At 44.5% G+C, this 19,678-nt stretch overlaps 1 protein-coding gene across 21 annotated transcripts in view; it reads right to left on the bottom strand.

Annotated features, from left to right (window-relative positions):
- The window catches only part of camk2g2 (calcium/calmodulin-dependent protein kinase (CaM kinase) II gamma 2), a 159,388-nt gene that overhangs the window by 88,259 nt on the left and 51,451 nt on the right, over window positions 1–19,678 (bottom strand). For all 21 annotated transcript variants that reach the window (XM_037781500.1, XM_037781480.1, XM_037781484.1 and 18 more), the window contains exons 3-4: window positions 13,081–13,142; window positions 1,498–1,552 (exon numbers count right to left, since the gene is read on the bottom strand). In XM_037781500.1, the coding sequence (XP_037637428.1) occupies window positions 1,498–1,552; window positions 13,081–13,142 (117 nt within the window). The remainder of the gene's footprint in view (window positions 1–1,497; window positions 1,553–13,080; window positions 13,143–19,678) is intronic.

The following is a 19,678-nucleotide window of genomic DNA, read 5'->3' as shown; positions in this document are numbered from 1 at the left end:
GCTGCTACAGTAACTCTCCTGACGGTGAACTGGAGACGGTGAACGCAGCATCGTGGCTGATACAGTAACTCTCCTGACGGTGAACTGGAGACAGTGAACGCAGCATCGTGGCTGCTACAGTAACTCTCCTGACGGTGAACTGGAGACAGTGAACGCAGCATCGTGGCTGCTACAGTAACTCTCCTGACGGTGAACTGGAGACAGTGAACGCAGCATCGTGGCTGCTACAGTAACTCTCCTGACGGTGAACTGGAGACAGTGAACGCAGCATCGTGGCTGCTACAGTAACTCTCCTGACAGTGAACTGGAGACAGTGAACGCAGCATCGTGGCTGCTACAGTAACTCTCCTGATGGTGAACTGAGGACTCAGTTGTTTGTTGTAGGGATGCTCATTTTGAAAAATGACTACCACCTGCTGGAGCACAACAGATGTTGGTTGACGGGAGTCCCCAGTTCACCGTCCGGGAGCGTTAACTTAGCAGCTACGATGCTGCGTGTAGTGTCGCGGACATGCAGCCACTTTCCCAGTAAAGTCTCCACCACACATTTAGTTTAGTTTAGCAGGTTGTCAGCTGTGTTTCTGCCCGGCGGAACTTTAGTGAGTGGCCAACAGACAGTGTGTGTATTTGTGCTACGTTAGCAGCTCTAGCATTGCCGGAGGCTTCTTGCTCGCCGCCGCACACGTAGTCTGTGTAACTTTAGTGAGTTTCCAACAGACTGTGTGTGTGTGTTGGTGGTGAGTGTGAGGTTGTTGGTGGTGTTCTAGCTGTGATCGTAGGTGTAGCAGTGTGTGTTCAGTTTATTTGTCGGTGAATAAAATGCTATGAAACTACAACTCCTCCACTCCGCTCAAGCGAGCTAGAGACCCGGAGCCAACTTCCTGTATCCTGCAACTCCAGCTCTGCCTCTTAAGGTGGGCTGTTAAGGTGGAACAGCTTTTCTCCTTAAAGAGACGAGCTGCTCCCCTGAGCCGCTCAGCTTTTTAATCAATTATTAATATTTCTTTTAACCGTTTTAAATGATAGCGGTTAATTGGTTAAAATGCTTAATGTCAGTTAAATGGTTAATTATGGACATCCCTAGTCTGTTGTGCTCATACACTGCAGCTGGCACACCGCTACATGTGGTTAATGAGGGTCTGTGAACGGTTAAGAATATTTTTCAAAATTAGCATATCTACCACTGAGCAAGGCAAACGGCGTTACCACGGTTATGCACTCGGCGGCTCAAGTTCCCGCAGTCTTGGAAAGGGAGGAGTGAGTAGAGGGGTGTTCAGTTAGCTTCAGTCAGGCGCTAGATGCCACCAAATCTTACACACTGTTCCCTTTAAGAGTAGACTGAACACAGTGGAAAAGCTAAGCTAATAAAGCTAATATACTGTACTGCTGTGAAAGGTGACAGTGGTGGAAAAAAAAAATGTCATGATTGGGTGGAGCAGTACTCTGGTTGAACCTGTGACGTGTGTGTATGTGTGTGTGTCAATGTGATTTACTTACAGGTCAAAGACAAGGTAATGGAAGCCTTCCTCTGAGATGCTGTCATGGAGTCGTACTAGTGAGGGCGAGAGAAACAGAGAGAGACTTCACTTCCAAATCAGTTCACTGGGTAAGACGACTAGAACGACAATAACCACTCTTAACATAAGTCAGCGCAATGTTATTATGGTATGCTCATTTAAAATCACAGGGCTTAACAATAAGGACTGCCCGCTTGCCCGGGTCAAGTAAAACGCCACTTTAGACTTTGGGTAAATCTAGCAACTCAAATGGATTAAACACATTGTTTTTTTCTGGAGCTGATGATGGAAGTAGCTAATGAGTGGGCCATCTCACTTCCTTCTCGTCGAGAGTTGCACCAGTGCAGTACCGATCGGGCACTCACAAGAAAATAGTGACGGGTAAAGACAAAGTTTATGAGTGCATTTCAATTATCCTGGCAACAGGAGTGTAGTTGGGTGGCGTTAGAGGATGTGGGCAAAACACCAGATTAATTCACTTAAAGCAGTAGTAGGCAGAATGTTTTTGGCATCATTGGGCAGAAATCCCATAATAACCTTCCAGCATATTGTAATTCAAGTGTTCTGAGAAAACTGAACTTCTGCACCTCCTCATGGCTCTGTTTTCAGGCTTTAAAGGTCTCATATTAAGCTTATTTCCAGGTTCATAGATATATTTTAATGTTCTCCTAGAACATGCTTACATGTGGTAATTGTCATGTTATCACTACCTTTAGTCTAGGGGTTCCTTTTGTTTCCTATGTTTCCCTGTCCTCTTGTCTCTTGTGTGTTTTCCCCTGGTTTGTCTAGTTTGTCAGTGTGTCGGGAGGTGTGGCCTTCCTCCTCCTCCTCCTCCTCTGGGCGGGCTCGGCTGGAGCAGCTGTGAACAATCATCAAATCAACACACACCTCTGCAGTATATCTACCCCGGTTTTCCTACCAATCATCGCCAGATCGTTCCGTCACCCACAGTGGTAGATACTAAATCAGGCTCCCTGGAATTTTGCTAGTCTTTGCGGTTGCTCTTATGTTTTTTTGATTGTTTGGACTAAACCTCGTTTTTTGTTGCTCTGTGTGCAGGTCTGTTCTCCTGCCAGCTGTGGCTGCTTCCAAACCTGCCTGCTCACTCCTGCACTCGGCTCTTCCTCAACCTGGAACCCTGTAGTTAAAATAAAATATTCTTTTTGTTCATACTTTAAAACTCTCGTTGTGTGCTGCATTTGAGTCCACGCTGTTGTCTAATCCAGAACATAACAGAACGATCTGGCCTTAACTATGGACTCAGCAGACACAAATGTTTTTCAGAAGGCTGTTTCCAGCCATGATATTTTGTTAGGACAACATCACCAATTACTTCAGGGTTTATTGGAAACCCAACAAGCCTTGGGTAATCAAATGTCTCAGATGGGAAAATGTTTGGAGACAATTTCAGGCCAATCAGCCCCATCCCCCGCTCTGCCTCCCTCCTTCTCCGCCTCAGCCACTCAGAGAATCACCTGTTCCCCCACCTGAACCATATGCCGGTGATTTGGGGAGATGCAAAGGATTCCAGCTCCAATGTTCTCTGTTTTTTTCCCGACAACCAGTCACCTTCAAGACAGACCAGGCCAAGGTAGCGTATGTTACGGGACTGTTAAGAGGGAGAGCACTGGACTGGGCTGAAGCAATGTTGGGAAGAGGAGGGATAAATTCTTTGTCCTATGATTGTTTCATGAGGTTCAAGTTTTTGATCACCCTGTATGTATTGGAGACGCTGCTAAACGTTTGCTTAACCTACGACAGAGTCAAGGAAGTGTGGCGGATTATTCTGTGGAGTTCCGGATTCTGGCTGCGGAGGCTGGATGGAATGACGAGGCATTAAAAGGAGTTTTTCTACACGGGCTGTGTGAGCAGTTAAAGGATGAACTTGCTGTCCGTGATGAAACTAACTCCCTTGATGCTCTGATTGATCTGTCTATAAGACTGGACAACCGTATGCGGGAGAGACGCCGGGAGAAGAACTACAAATCCCACACTCCCGTGAACTCCTTTGTTGCTACTCCTACTCTCGCGAGAGTTGCCTCCGGCCCGTCAGAGACTCACGGCGCCGGTCCCAGCTCCTCTGCTTACTCTGATGAACCAATGCAGGTGGGCCGGGCTAAGCTCACTCCCGCTGAACGTCAGAGACGGATCCGAGCGGGTGAGTGTATCTACTGTGGTCAAGTCGGACATTTCCTTGCTGCATGTCCTCTCCACCCAAAAGAGCGGGCTCACCAGTAGCTGTGGGGATACTGGTGAGTAAAACTGATGTCCCCACCAACACTAGACCTCGAACTCAAATACCTGCTAAACTGTGTATGAGTAAAATGTCCTTGCCCCTGTTAGCGTTGATTGACTCCGGTGCAGAGGAGAGTTTTTTAGATACTGAGTTAGTCTCTCAGGCTGGCATCAGCATTGAACCCCTTGAGACTCCTGTCAGAGTCTGTGCTTTAGACGGCAAGTCCTTAGCATTAGTAACTCACCGCACTGAACCTCTGTCTCTAATTCTGTCTGGTAACCACCGTGAGCTAATACAGTTTTTTGTTTTCTCTGCCCCTAAGACTCCTCTTGTTCTCGGACACCCGTGGTTTAAAGCTACACAACCCCCAGATCGACTGGTCGACTAGTAAGATTATGGGCTGGAGTAGTTTTTGTCATTCCTCGTGCCTGCAGTCTGCATTACCACCAGTAGATATTAGTGTTGCTCCTCCGCCCTGTGTGCCTCCTGACTTGTCTACTGTGCCCCCTGAATATCATGATGTCGGGGAGGTTTTCAGTAAGGAGAGAGCGTTATCCTTGCCACCTCATCGTCCGTATGATTGTGCTATTGAGCTGTTACCTGGTACCACTCTGCCTTCGAGTCGCCTGTACAATCTGTCACGTCCTGAGAGAGGTGCTATGGAAACCTACATTAATGACTCTCTGGCTGCAGGCCTCATCAGACCTTCCTCTTCGCCTCTAGGGGCAGGATTCTTTTTTGTTAGCAAGAAAGACAAGACTCTCCGCCCGTGTATTGATTTTCGAGGGTTAAACAATATCACGGTGAAGAACAAGTACCCTCTGCCATTAATCAGTTCTGCTTTTGAACCACTACAGGGAGCCACTGTCTTCAGCAAGCTGGATCTGCGAAACGCGTACCATCTGGTACGGATTCGGGAAGGAGATGAATGGAAGACAGCATTCAACACACCACTGGGTCACTTTGAGTACTTAGTGATGCCTTTTGGACTGACTAACGCTCCTGCAGTGTTTCAAGCACTGGTTAATGATGTTTTGAGAGATTTTTTGGACCGGTTTGTGTTTGTCTACCTGGATGACATTTTGATTTTTTCCTCTGACCTCGCAGAACATCAGCTTCATGTGCGCCAAGTGCTCCAGAGACTACTGGAGAACAAGCTGTTGTGAAGGCTGAGAAGTGCGAGTTTCATGTCAGCTCGGTTGGATTCCTCGGTTACATCATTGAGAGTGGGCAGGTGAAGACGGATCCGGACAAGATCAAGGCGGTGGCAGAGTGGCCCGAACCCACCTCCAGAAAGCTCTTACAACGTTTTCTTGGATTCGCTAACTTCTACCGCCGGTTCATCCGAGATTACAGCAGAATTGCTGCACCTCTGACCAAGCTCACATCCCTCGCTGTTCCTTTTCACTGGACTCCTGAGGCGGACCAGGTGTTTGCCTTATTAAAGGACCGCTTTACGTCCGCACCCATCCTGGTGCAACCTGACTCTTCTCTTCAGTTTGTTGTGGAGGTTGATGCCTCGGATATTGGTGTGGGGGCTGTTCTCTCCCAACGCTCCAGACCAGATAAGAAGTTACATCCCTGTGCTTTCTTCTCTCGACGCCTGTCTCCAGCTGAGAGCAACTACGACGTGGGAAATCGTGAGCTGTTAGCAGTGAAGTTGGCCCTGGAGGAATGGAGACACTGGTTGGAGGGTTCGGAGATCCCGTTTATTGTATGGACTGATCACAAGAATCTTGCTTACATCCAGTCAGCCAAACGACTGAATTCCCGCCAGGCTCGGTGGGCTTTATTCTTTGGTCGATTCGACTCACCATTACTTACCGTCCTGGTTCCAAGAACATCAAGCCTGACGCGTTATCCCGGCAGTTTCATCAGAGGAGTCACCCAGTGTTTCAGACACCATTCTGCCGGCAGCCTTGGTGGTGGGGACGTTAACCTGGGAGGTTGAGTCAGCGGTTCGGGAGGCTCAACGTGAAGAACCGGATCCAGGTACTGGCCCTGCTAATCGAATGTTTGTTCCTGTGTCAGTTCGCTCCCAGGTCCTGCAGTGGGGACACGTTTCCCGGTTCGCTTGCCATCCTGGGATGAGTAGGACTTTGTCACTCCTCAGACGACATTTCTGGTGGGCCACAATGGAGAGGGACGTCAAGGAATACGTCCTCGCCTGCACAGTCTGTGCCCGGGGAAAGACATCTCATCGGCCGCCTGTGGGGTTGCTCCGCCCATTACCCATACCTGGTCGCCCTTGGTCCCACATCGCCTTGGACTTTGTCACTGGTCTCCCACCTTCTAATGGTAAGACAGTGATACTTACCATTGTTGATCGGTTCTCCAAGGCTGTTCATTTCATTGGTCTTCCCAAGCTTCCTTCAGCACATGAGACAGCTGAACTCCTGACTAATCATGTTTTTCGTCTGCATGGTATTCCCGTGGACATCGTCTCAGACCGTGGTCCTCAGTTCATCTCTCAAGTTTGGAAGTCTTTTTGTCAAGCCCTTGGAGCCACTGTCAGTCTGTCTTCTGGTTTCCACCCTCAGACGAATGGACAGTCTGAGAGGGCTAATCAGGATTTGGAATCTGCCATACGTTGTGTCGCTGCTACTAATCCAACTTCTTGGAGTTCACAGTTATGTTGGATTGAATATGCGCATAATTCTCTCTCCTCTGCTGCCACTGGTGTATCTCCTTTTGAGGCCTCACTAGGTTACCAGCCACCACTGTTTCCAGCACAAGAGGAGGAGTTGACTGTGCCATCTGTGCAGCATCACCTTCGACGCTGCCGCAAGGTTTGGAAGGACACTATGGCTGCTTTGCTTCGGACAGCTGAGAGGAACAAAAGGATCGCGGATCGTCACAGGACCCCGGCTCCCGTCTACATCCCAGGTCAGAGAGTTTGGTTATCTTCCAGAGACATTCCGTTGAAGACTGACTCCAGAAAACTGTCTCCCCGTTACATTGGACCTTTTGAGATTGAGAAAATTATTAACCCTTCCACAGTCAGACTCATCCTGCCAAAATCCCTAAGGATTCATCCCTCATTTCATGTTTCTCAGCTAAAACGGTTCTCACCAGTCCTCTGGTCCCTCCGACCAATCCCCCTCCTCCCGCCCGGATCATTGACAGTCAGCCAGCTTATTCAGTCAGACGACTGATGGATGTTAGACGTAGAGGCCGGGGCCTTCAGTATCTGGTAGATTGGGAGGGATACGGCCCAGAGGAGCGCTCCTGGGTTCCTCGTTCACGCATCCTAGATGCTGGGATGGTGCGGGATTTTCACCAGGCTTACCCTGGGAGACCTGGTAGATCGCCTAGAGGCTCTCATTAAGGGGGGGTACTGTCATGTTATCACTACCTTTAGTCTAGGGGTTCCTTTTGTTTCCTATGTTTCCCTGTCCTCTTGTCTCTTGTGTGTTTTCCCCTGGTTTGTCTAGTTTGTCAGTGTGTCGGGAGGTGTGGCCTTCCTCCTCCTCCTCCTCCTCCTCTGGGCGGGCTCGGCTGGAGCAGCTGTGAACAATCATCAAATCAACACACACCTCTGCAGTATATCTACCCCGGTTTTCCTACCAATCATCGCCAGATCGTTCCGTCACCCACAGTGGTAGATACTAAAATCAGGCTCCTGGAATTTTGCTAGTCTTTGCGGTTGCTCTTATGTTTTTTTGATTGTTTGGACTAAACCTCGTTTTTTGTTGCTCTGTGTGCAGGTCTGTTCTCCTGCCAGCTGTGGCTGCTTCCAAACCTGCCTGCTCACTCCTGCACTCGGCTCTTCCTCAACCTGGAACCCTGTAGTTAAAATAAAATATTCTTTTTGTTCATACTTAAAACTCTCGTTGTGTGCTGCATTTGAGTCCACGCTGTTGTCTAATCCAGAACATAACAGTAATGTTCAAAAAACTCTTTATTCTTCTCATACTGTCTGCCTGCGTGAAGCCTCTTTCACCCTCTGTCTGAAAAACCCTGATTCAGAGCCTGTCTCCTCCCAGTCTGCTCTGATTGGTCAGCGTGTCCTGGTCTCTGCTGTCAATCAAACGCCCTCAACACAGTGTAACTTTCTTCCCCGCCACGCAGCCAGAGTGCAAAGAGCAGAACACGAGACAGTGTGAGCCAGCTACATGGAGTCAGCATTTCTACCGTGAATAATAAACTAATTCAAAGTTTATAAACCATAAAGTTCACACAGCGCACGTTCCCAGAGGAATCTGATCCGAAATCGGTGAGAAATTAACAACATCTGCGGCCAAGATTCCAGGTTTTCCTGACGGTTTTTGCTTCGGTAAATATGCTATTTTTAGCTCAGTATTTAGGTTCTGCATAAACTCTGTAAACCGTAAACATACACTCTGTTTTACGTTTGTCTTTACAGGTCCATCTGTGAGAAATGACCGACAGAAGCATCCCAGAGGAGAGCAGATAGTTCTATTTACATGGGAGATACAGAGCTAACATGTTAGCATGTAGCTACATTACAGAGCTAACATGTTAGCATGTAGCTACATTACAGAGCTAACATGTTAGCATGTAGCTACATGTGACGGTGTGTAAACACAGCGAACATCAGGGTGGAAAATAGAAGACGTGAAACAGTAGTCAGTTCATTATTTCTGGTAAAAGACAGCTGATAAACGTAGTAAAGTAATCAGAGTAATGGTGTATTAGTTACTGTAGGAGCTGTCTCTGTGTTACCATGACTACAGGCCGGTTAACGTTTACACTCACCGTAGCTCAAAGACTTTATCCTGTCTCTGTCAAACATAACTGAAGGTGGAATTACTGATCTCATATAAAAACTACTCAGTAACCACAGTATCAGCAGCTACTGGGAGGACTTACGTTATAGGGTACTGTGTCCATGTTTCAGAGTAACCGTTTTACTTGTCAGACAGTTATATAGCCATATTTATGCTGTGAAATGTTTGTCTTCTGATAGATGGAGCATGAGAGAAAGAGACAATTAGACACTATGTTGGTCTGTAGACACCGGGGACAGATGCATTTTGCATAATAAGTGACCTTTAAAAAATCTAGCCCGTGACAGGAGACCCTGGCCAATCCCAGGTAATTTTAGAGAGAGAGCGTTCCTATTGGCTGTTCATTCAGCTGAAGCAGCTGTCAATCACTCGCAAACTCCGATCAAACGGTCAAACTAGGCAGCACTGATCAAATATGAATCAATATTCTGGTACTCTAATGCCTATTTCTCTCCTCAGATGTTTTCAGAAACATCTTGTAGTGTACGGTTTAGCTGTAAAATGAGAACGTTTGCTCTGGTTGGTGGGCGGTGCTTGGTATTTCCTCAACTGATCTCAACATGGTTCCAGGGTCACAAACTTTCTCATTTTACAGCATTATTCCTGTTTTTGTATCGGCAACTGTAGCAATTCTACACACTTGGCACACGGAAAGGAGTGGTAATCTGCAGCCTCCACCGCTAGATAGAGCCGGATCCTACACACCGTTCCTTTAAATAATGACAATTAACTTTAGTCTTTGTTGTTATTTAAATAAAACTATTTGTATACGGGCAAGTCAAAATTTACCTCAGGCAAGTATATTTCCGGCCCACTTTTCTGACCGGGCAAGTAAAAAAAAACATTAACGTTGAATGTTGAATCATAACAAACACCCACAAGGTGGAGTGATACCCGATCCTCTGAGGAGACCAGGTTTCCAGCAGCACAGTGTTTCCCTGCCTATCTGCAATGGTCCACTCCAGGACTGGACTGTACAGTAGCTTTTCTAAAGATTGAGTACCACCTGGCTTGTTGGCAACCAGGAATCAGCTTTTGGATGACAAAAGTTGACAGAATGGTTGCCATATTTGAATCATTTATAATTAATGTGATACTGGTAATTTCCTTTTAGATTATCTCTCTGTTAAAGAAGCACAAGAGCAGGCAGGAAATATCACTGCACACAGATTTACTTCAGGAGTTGTTGCCAACAAAAGACGACTTTAAACCAACAGATTTCTTTAAACCGCAGCTCTGGAGTCACAGATAGAATAAAATTCTGCTTGTGTCAAGGTGGGTGAAGGTGCTTGAGTGCTTTAAATTAGGCTTGAAAATGTTGGATAATACTCTCTTCTTGCTTCAGACGGCTTACATTTAGAGAAAAGAAAACTTGACAAGCTCTCCCCCTCGAGAATAGGATAAGAAAAGAGCAGCAGAGGGAGGAAGAGAACGGCAGAATAGGATGATGACGAAGCAGGAATCAGGTGGGATGAAGAAGAGAGAGAATGAATGAAACCATACCTATTATGCTGTTATCTTTCCCTGCATGTGTGTGTGTGTGTGTTTGTGTGTGTTGGAGTATAGCTTGCGTTGGACGGTACACTAACTGTGTGATAAGACACTGGGGCAGTTCTGCCACAAAGATACTTTGCTATTTCCTTCTTTTCTCAAGGGGCCACTGCCTGTTGTCTGGTTTTACACACATGCATGCACGCACGCACGCACATATTTACATTTCAGTAGTGAAAGAAGTCATGAAACTTGAGTAATTAGATACACTTGGTGAATCCAGTTGTAATGTATGAGACTCAAACTTGACCAAGATGTATAATGTTAGATCTCTTGCTACTGGGACATTTTGCCAAATTGGCACCATTAAATTAGTCGAATGATCTATCAGCAGTTCCTGTTTGTTTATGTGGCCTATGGATTGTACAGCCAACTATCACTGGATTACTTTGATCCCGAAGAAAACTTAAAAAACATGACGATTCTCAGGCAAATTCTGGAATTATAAATAGGCGTCTTTTCTTCCATGATTTCTTAGCAGATTTATGCAGATTTATTCATGATGGACATATTATAATATATCCTTGGGAAATTTAAGCCACACTGTTTCTAATCTTCTATGTGTATGATGTCGGTGTTGTGTTCGATGATCGACTCGAATTATTACTCAGATGAAGAAGGAGTGAGAGTTTTGACGCACATTGTGGTATAGGGCGTTAATGGTTATTGAGCTGCGTGTAACTAACCACCTACTGCAACTGGAGATCCCAGGCTCTCTTGAACCGCTCAAAAACATACTTAACATTGTGTACTTCAGTCACGTCTGATACTTCATGACTTGTTCCTAGTTTTATGAGAATTGTTTACTAAACAATAATTTCTCGTAGCGCGCATGACATTTTCAAGAAGATGTACGCTAGAAATGACACCCTGCAATTACTTGTGTTGGTGTCTCCAGTAGCCAGCAAGCTGGGACACACCATGCGTTTAAATATGGAAGCTATGTTCCTCCGTGCTTTATCTCCGGGATTTGGTGTGACACCAGCAGTACTTTTTACGCAGCACTACACCTCAAGATTCCCAGATTATTTGGACTGAGATGATACACATAACTCCCGATTCGATACTTTCATGACACTTGGGTGCCGATTTTGATATTTATTTAGATTTTAAGTACTGCAATTCCACAAGTACTGTGATTCCATATTCCGATTTATTTTTGTTAACTTTTGTTAACACTAGACCATGGGAAACCAGTTGAATCATCCACTTCTAGGGACTTTTATTTGGAAAATATCTAAATTAATACAGTAAAATGTTTGATTTTCAGCATGTATGTAGTCAGGATGTCCTGAAGTCAAATATATCAGGATCTTTGTCAGGAATTATTTATTACATTTTTCCAGCAACCAAAAAAATCAAAGAATAAAGACATTTCCCTCGCACATTAGTGGTATTTTCTTTAATATATAAGGGATATGTAACATGTTTTATACTTCTGGTGAATATTATCCTATTAATCATATTTCCATAGATGTATTTTGTATACAGTTCCCTTTGTTATCACTTTTATTTTTGAAAACCGAGACGTAGTCCCACGTGTTCTACTTCCTCTAACTTCTCCAAGGTGGTCTCTAGCTCTCCCGTCAGCTCCGTTCTCTTTATCCCTCCATGATCAGCTCCATCGGGGCCATTTCAATGCAGAGAACACAAATGTGGAATATGGGTGCTCTACAGTTGTAGTGTCGGCTGATTTGGACCACGGAGACGAGAGCAACGGCTTGACCGCAATACGATAATGTTTCCTGTCCGTGGACAGAGTTAGCGTGCAGCTTTAGCCGTGATGCCTAGCTCTGCTTTTCCTGTCAATGTGTGAAACCCAAAGTGTTTCCATCCTTTACTGGATGTGTAGTGTTTACCACGCTGGCATTAAACATGTGAAGGTGCAGGTCGTATCCACGCAGACCCTCTGCCGTCGTTTTAGCTTCCTGCGGTTTGTTTTTGTCTGGCGGATACGGAATGGATATCACATCACGTTACTCAGACTACAACAATAAAAGCGGGTAACTTCCTTACCTCTGCATAGACTCAAATGAAGCAAATATATCAATTCTGGAATTTAAAAATCTATTTTTAAAAAATTGTAAAAAAAAAACATTGTCGATACATATGTGAATCAGTTTATTCCCACCCCCTACAGATTAGTCTACAGATTTTTAGTTTATTGGAGTCTGACAACAGTTTTACTTCATGAGAGGAACATGGACTCGGACCTCTTCCGGGGTCAACACCAGGAATGTCAACTTCACAAACACACAGTAAATGTGCAAGCCCAGTTTGTAGCAAAATGAAGGGATTATTCACTTCAATACTTTTCTACATTTACAATGTCAACTACGGGTTCTTATCAAGGTCGGAAAGAAAAAAAAACATGAAAAGGAAAATTGTTGCAGTGACGGAATTCTTATGTCTTAAAGGTCCCATTATTGTAAAAAGTAAGATTTCATGTCTTTTATATTATTAAGGAGGTTTAAGTGCTATATAAATACTGTGAAAGTATAAAACGCTCAATATTACGGAGAAATAAACACAGCCGTTTTTCAGAAATTGTGCATTTGAAACAAGCCGTTAGGATTTCTGTTTCATTTGTGATGTCACAAATATACAATGTTTAGACCATTACACGGTTTTTAAACGTAAACATTCTAAATATGTTCCAGTTTATTTCCTGTTGAAGGTATGTGAATGACATCAGCTGACAGGAAGTAAACATGGACCCAAACTGTTGCCTAGCAATGCAATTCCTGTTGCATTTTGTTGCAATTTGTTGCAATTTTATTGAAATGTATTAAAACGGAGAGTGTTTCAGACAGGGTAATGAAGGTATATTCAGAACAGACAGTATGAGGAAAATAAAGTTTTTTTTGAACATTACAGCATGTAAACATGTTCTAGTAGAAACACAAAATACAAGTATGAACCTGAAAATCAGCATGATATGGGACCATTAACATCTTATTCCAAATGTTGTGAATGAACAACAGCCGCTCCACTAATCCACTCAGCTCTCCACAAATGAACTCACCTATGTTTGGATGTTTCAGCAAGACGACAGATTCTCGCCTCTCGGTCCAGTTTCCTGGTGATCTGAGGACAGAAAGATATTAGAGGAACCAGTAAGGACAATATTTCAGTATCAGGAAGATAAACAGGATATAAAAAGACTGTTTTGAAACCCATAGAGAGTGGACGCAGAAGAACATAAAGCTAACATAAAAGTACCAACAAGGGCTGCAGAACATTCACTATATTTGACTGCAGTTCATGTTGTGTCAATAGCAACTTTTGCAACATAGCAGTCTGGAAACCAGATTCTTCTACAGAACCTTTTTTAACAGATGTAGTGCTAATAAATAATAATATCATTTGTTTAGTTTTCTAAAGCAAAGATTTTTTGCAACCATTAAAACTTGATATTTTGTTTGGAAGATTTTCAGAAAGGCTGCACTAGTTGACTGTGTGAATTGACTTCAATATTTTTCTTTTAACTGTGCCACTGTAACATATAAATACACACAAGTTATTCCTTTCTTTCCAAACTCTCCTGTTCCTCCTACTCCACTCAGAACAATAGTTTCCTATAAACCTTAACCTTCTGCGACCAACATCATATTGACTTGAGCTGGACGGGGACAGCAGAGACAGGATGTCAAAAAGGTAAGACACTAGGGACCGTTTAACCATTAACCGACATTAAGCATTTTTAACCGATTAAAGCTATCGGTTTAAAACGGTTTTTAAAAGAAATATTAATAATTACTCAAAAGCTGAGCGGCTCAGAGGAGCGGCTCGTCTCTTTAAGGAGAAAAGCTGGTCCACCTTAACAGCCCACCTTAAGAGGCGGAGCGGAGTTTCAGGATACAGGAAGTTGGCTCCGGTCTCTGGCTCGCTTGAGTGGAGCGGAGGAGTTGTAGTTTCATAGCATTTATCACCAACAAATAAACTGTCCACACACTGCCTACACCTACGATCACAGCTTAGAACAACACCAACAACCCTCACACTCACCACCAAACACAACACACACGGTCTGTTTGGAAACTCACTAAAGTTCCGCAGACTATGTGTGTGGCGGCGAGCAAGAAGCCTCCGGCAATGCTAGAGCTGCTAACGTAGCACAAACCACACACACTGTTTGTTGGCCACTCACTAAAGTTCCGCCGGGCAGGACACACAGCTGATAACCTGCTAAACTAAACTAAATGTGTGGTGGAGACTTTTACTGGGAAAGTGGCTGCATGTCCCGCGACACTACACGCAGCATCGTAGCTTGCTAAGTTAACGCTCCCAGACGGTGAACTGGAGAGACTCCCGTCAACCAATATCTGTGTGCTCCTGCAGCTGCATACACGCTGCATGAGAGGCACAAATCTTGTCGGTTAACGGTTAATAAATGGTTAACGAGGGTCCAGTTATTGGTTAAGAACATTTTTCAAAATGAGCATCCCTATAAGACACAGAGTGAGCCAGACAAGCTAAGAGGCCAAAACAGTGACAGTCAAGTAAGAAATTTGCACAAGTGGACAGAACAGACCGCTATATACTGTACACACACACACAAACACACACACGCACACCACACACACCACACTCACACACACACAAACACACATGCACCACAAAACCTCTAACACAAGCTTTTTGCACTTAGTGAAATTAGTCTTGTGGGTCCGGCCTTAATATCGATCAGTGTCCAGTTAATGATTCTAATGGCGAGGGGCGGAGGTCCGTGGTGTGTTGTGTTGTTTGTGGTTGTGCTGTGTGTGTGTGGTGTGTGTTGTGCGTGTGTGTGGGTGGGTGTGAGTGTGCAGCTGCATGTTTAGGACAGGCAGATTGGTTGTAGGACAGATAACAGTAGATAGATACAGTGGATGACATCTCCTATTTCAGGGTGTCAGAGGTCAAGTTCACACTGGACACTCCTGCCCCCCCACCCAGCTGCTGGTCTCAGGGTGACAGATGGGCTGCTCACGTGGGTGCATGTGCCTGTGGATTTGATTTTTTTGGTGTGTGGTGTGTGTGTGCATGACAGAGGGGAAAGACAGGGACATTCCTAATCCAACCGCTTCAAATGTTATCAGCCAATTAAATGAGCGTTGTCGATCGTCATCGGGAGCGTAGACTTGAGGCGATGACGATGGTTAATGTTACCATGTCGTCTAACCCCACATGTCAATAAGCTCTAAAATGATCAGCGCCGTAAAGGTTTGTGCATTGATAGGGCTGTCACGGAGAAGGAATTCCCCCTGCGGTGATGATGATTGGCTCAACAGTATGCCATATTATTGCCTTTTTTTTTGCAAATTGCTCAATTTATCCTGATTGTACTGTAGAAAATAGGTTTATCGTTGCTTTTTAAATGAGAAAGATGACAGTTTTAAAACTAATTACATACTTGTTTATTGTTCAAGCTTCAGTAGGCAACAATTTTTTGGCATCATTGGGCAAAAATTCTATAATAACCTAATAAGACTTCTGCTCCTCCTCATGGCTGTTTCAGGCTTTAGAACATCTAGCCCGTGACGGAAGACTTTGACCAATCACAGGTCATTTCAGAGAGAGAGCGTTCCTATTGGCTGTGCTCCAGCTGGTGGGTGATGCTTGGTATTTCCTCAACTGATCTCAACATGGCTGCCGGATCACAAATCCTCATTTTACAGCTAAACAATACACTACAAGATGTTTCTGAAAACATTTGAAGAGAGAAATAGTCATTACAGTAACAGAATATTGATTCATATTTGATCAGCGCTGCCTAGTTTGACCGTCTGATCGGAGTTCACGAGTGATTGACAGCCAGCTCTCATAAACGGAAGCTGAGAGGCAGACTGATTTTGTTTTTCCTCCGGTCTATGAAATCTTGCAGATGCCATTAGGAGCACTGGAGGACACAGAGGACACAGAGGACACAAAGGACACAGAGGCACATGATGTTTTTCAGATTAGCTGTCTCATGTACTACTGTCAGGATATAGTGACCGTTTAATAAAAATAACCTTTTAAAATCATATTTGCTCAATTTCTATCCACTGCTGCTTCAAATGCAGAACACAGAAGGGCAATGAGGCACAACATTTTTTTCAGCCGAGACGCGTTGGTTGCGTCTGGTTGCTATGATACGGAATACCTGCAAAAGTAAAAATGTCGGCAGCAGGTAGAGTACTCGCTGTGGATGAAGAGAAGGCTGAAGCACGTATAGGGAGAGGACAGACCTGCTGGTGGATGTGTATTCATTTCTCCTCCATTGTTGTTGTTGCTCAACACTTGTAGCCTACATGTAGGATGTGACGGTTGTTCTTTGTGGTATTCGTCCCGCTCTTCCTCTATTGTGATTGGATGGCTGGGTAAAAAATAACTGCACGAGTGCAGCTTTTTACTCAAAGTTGAGCATTTTTCAACTCTCGGCGACCAGAGAAAAACACCAAACGTGCATCGCTCAGCGCAGAATCTACGCCCGGCGCAGAATCTACGCCCGGCGCAGAATCTACGCTCAGCGCCCTGTCAGGCTGCTGGTGTTTGTGGCATGGTGTAAATATGCAGCACTCCCATTGCAAAGAATTCATAAAAGAAAAAACTTGAGGTTTGGTGGTTGCTTGCCATCCCCTGCAGCTGGCTTGTCAATAGCACAGTATTGCAATAATGTGGTTGTTGTGACAGTCCTGTGCATTGATTTCCTATTAAATCCTTCACGACCAACAAGCTCCTGCAGGAAAACACAGGGAGGCATTAACATGCTATCCCATGTTTGACCCCTAACCTCTGACCCTCAAGGCTAAGCCAATCAGCTGCAGCTTTTATCCTGCATGTCTCAGTATACAGACATGTGTAGGCCTATCCTGTTCACTTCAATAGCCATGCTTTTCGTTTAGACCTCACACAACACACACACACACGCGCTTTAATCTGACCAGTGTGTTCAGAGGACGAGAAATGAAAGCATTCTGCAGACATTCCACAACCTTCTCCTCAGAGCCATGATGGTCTATTTGGCTACTTGTATTCTTAGAAGTTGGATCAGCCTGTGAAAACAGGACTATTTTTCAGTGCTGGCCTGAGATGACGGCTTTATTATGCTTGTGATGGCAGACAGTCTTGGCAGCTGGCTGCTTAGAGACACTAGAAATGACTGAGGAGTTTTAATAGAACGATGAGAGAATAAGTACAGGCTTCAAAAGGACAATTTGTATAGAGAAGAATAGAAACAAGAGAAATTGACTGCAGCTTAACAGAAGCAGATCAGAGTCAAATACAGAAGGTATCACAGTTAAAAATAGCAGCTTTATTGTACAAAATATAATGTTCTTCTATAAAATCAGCACAAAGGGCAAGTTGATCATCAAACCTAAACATTGCATTATCACATGTTAGATTAACAGAGCAGCATTAAAGGCCCTCAGCTGATGTTGCTCACTGTTTCAGGCTGCTAAGGATGCTCATTTCGAAAAATGTTCTTAACCGATAACTGACCCTCGTTAACCGATTATTAACCGTTAACCAACAAGAGTTGTGCCTCTCATGCAGCGGTGTACCAGCTGCAGGAGCACAACAGATATTGGTTGACGGGAGTCTCCAGTTCACCGTCAGGGAGCGTTAACTTAGCAGCTACGATGCTGCGTGTAGTGTCGCGGACATGCAGCCACTTTCCCAGTAAAAGTCTCCACCACACATTTAGTTTAGTTTAGCAGGTTGTCAGCTGTGTGTCTGCCCGGCGTAACTTTAGCGAGTGGCCAACAAACAGTGTATTTGTGCTACGTTAGCAGCTCTAGCATTGCCGGAGGCTTCGTGCTCGCCGCCGCACACGTAGTGAGGTTGAGGTTGTTGGTGGCGTTCTAGCTGTGAACGTAGGTGTAGCAGTGTGTCTACAGTTTATTTGTTGGTGAATAAATGCTACTAAACTACAACTCCTCCGCTCCGCTCAAGCGAACTGGAGAAACCGGAGCCGACTCCCTGTATCCTGCAACTCCGGCTTCGCCTCTTAAGGTGGGCTGTTAAGGTGGTCCAGCTTTTCTCCTTAAAGAGACGAGCCGCTCCTCTGAGCCGCTCAGCTTTTGAGTTAATTATTAATATTTCTTTTAACCGTTTTAACCGATAGCTTTAATCAGTTAAAATGCTTAATGTAGGTTAACGGTTAAACGGTTAATTATGGACATCCCTAGTGTAGATCTGACATTGCTGAAGAAGAAAATCTCAAAGTCTGATAGAAAACCTATGAACGGCTACAGGTTGTGTAAGGCCCGCTCTCTAAAGGCCAAACCAAAACAACAATGTTTTGGACACAAACTGACAAGACTACCAAGTCAAAACATTCAAACCATTTTAAAAGTCAAATCATTTTGAAATAGCCTTATTTTCCCATGTTAGACCATGTTATCAATGATGCAGGCTTTAGAGTAAATACATAGAGGATAGAACTAGTGCACGTTTCTTGGAACTTCTTCTTTCTATGTAGTATCTGAAGTAGAAAGTGAAAGAGTCAAACTCATGGCCAGCCTTCAACCATCCCCACCCACATACACACACCCCTTTTACAGCTTTCCAGAGAGAATGCGGTTGATATCAATAGTGTCTGCCTGTCTGTCTGTTAAAGCACAACTCACAGCAATTAGCCCAACTGGTGCTGAGCGACCGGCCGGTGTGTGCATCCTATTCATTTCTCCATCCTGTAGAAGCTCTGAACTGACTGGAGCAAACGAACGGATGGATAGATGGCTTCTTTCAGCCCGCATCCACTGTTTTGAAAAAGATCCATACCAACCCCCCCATGTACTTCAATTAACCTTCTGCCTGCAGGGAAAGAGACAGACAATACTTACAATAATGCCAACTAACATGAGCACAGAGAGTAAACACACAAAAACACAAACAGCCAAAAACACTCTTCACATTCTGACATTGTCCATTTTTAGATATTTTGTGACAAGTGGTCATTGTTGTGGCATGTTGCTCTGCCACGTCTGCACATTTTTGTTGCTGAATTTCATGTAGGTGTTAATCTCACATGGCTTCTTCTTCTACTTCCGATCAACCAGATATCCCTCCCCCACCCCCCGCACCCCCCCCTCCCACACCCTACCCAAAACCAAAGACCATACTGAGTATTTTATATCAGTAGTAGAAAACATTGCATTTATATTATGCCCATGTCACAGGTTCTAACAAACCACAAGCAGTTTTTAAATAGTCAGCGTGTCAGTGTGCAACTCCGTCAAAGTGCCCTCTTCCTCAGGGACCGTCAGACAACGAGCAGAGTCAACAAACAGACCACTGTTGCATGTACATTCTCCATCTGCTGATTGGAGCCGACCTGGCAAACTGCAACGTAGGCATAGCAGGATATTAGCATGATGAGTCGCCACTGATTAGACACAAAGCAGCACACACAGAACAGCTTCTCCATTTTACAGACCTGTACCGTGACGCCAGTCATTGCACAGCTTGCTTTTGTTCCGATGTAGTGCCATACAACTACAAATTACAACTAACCCAACAATACTGTCACGATACATCGCCAACGTTTACTGAAATCAACACAAGACAGTTGATTCTGAGATACATCACATAATGCATCTACAATACCATGACACTATCTGTGACATGTATGTGTTTAAGATAGAAAACAACCA

The sequence above is a fragment of the Sebastes umbrosus genome, chromosome 10 (genome assembly GCF_015220745.1).
Source record: "Sebastes umbrosus isolate fSebUmb1 chromosome 10, fSebUmb1.pri, whole genome shotgun sequence".
NCBI classification, from domain to species: Eukaryota; Metazoa; Chordata; class Actinopteri; order Perciformes; family Sebastidae; genus Sebastes; species Sebastes umbrosus.
The sequence above is the reverse complement of the archived record's forward strand: the minus strand, read 5'-3'. Positions and strand labels throughout refer to the sequence as shown.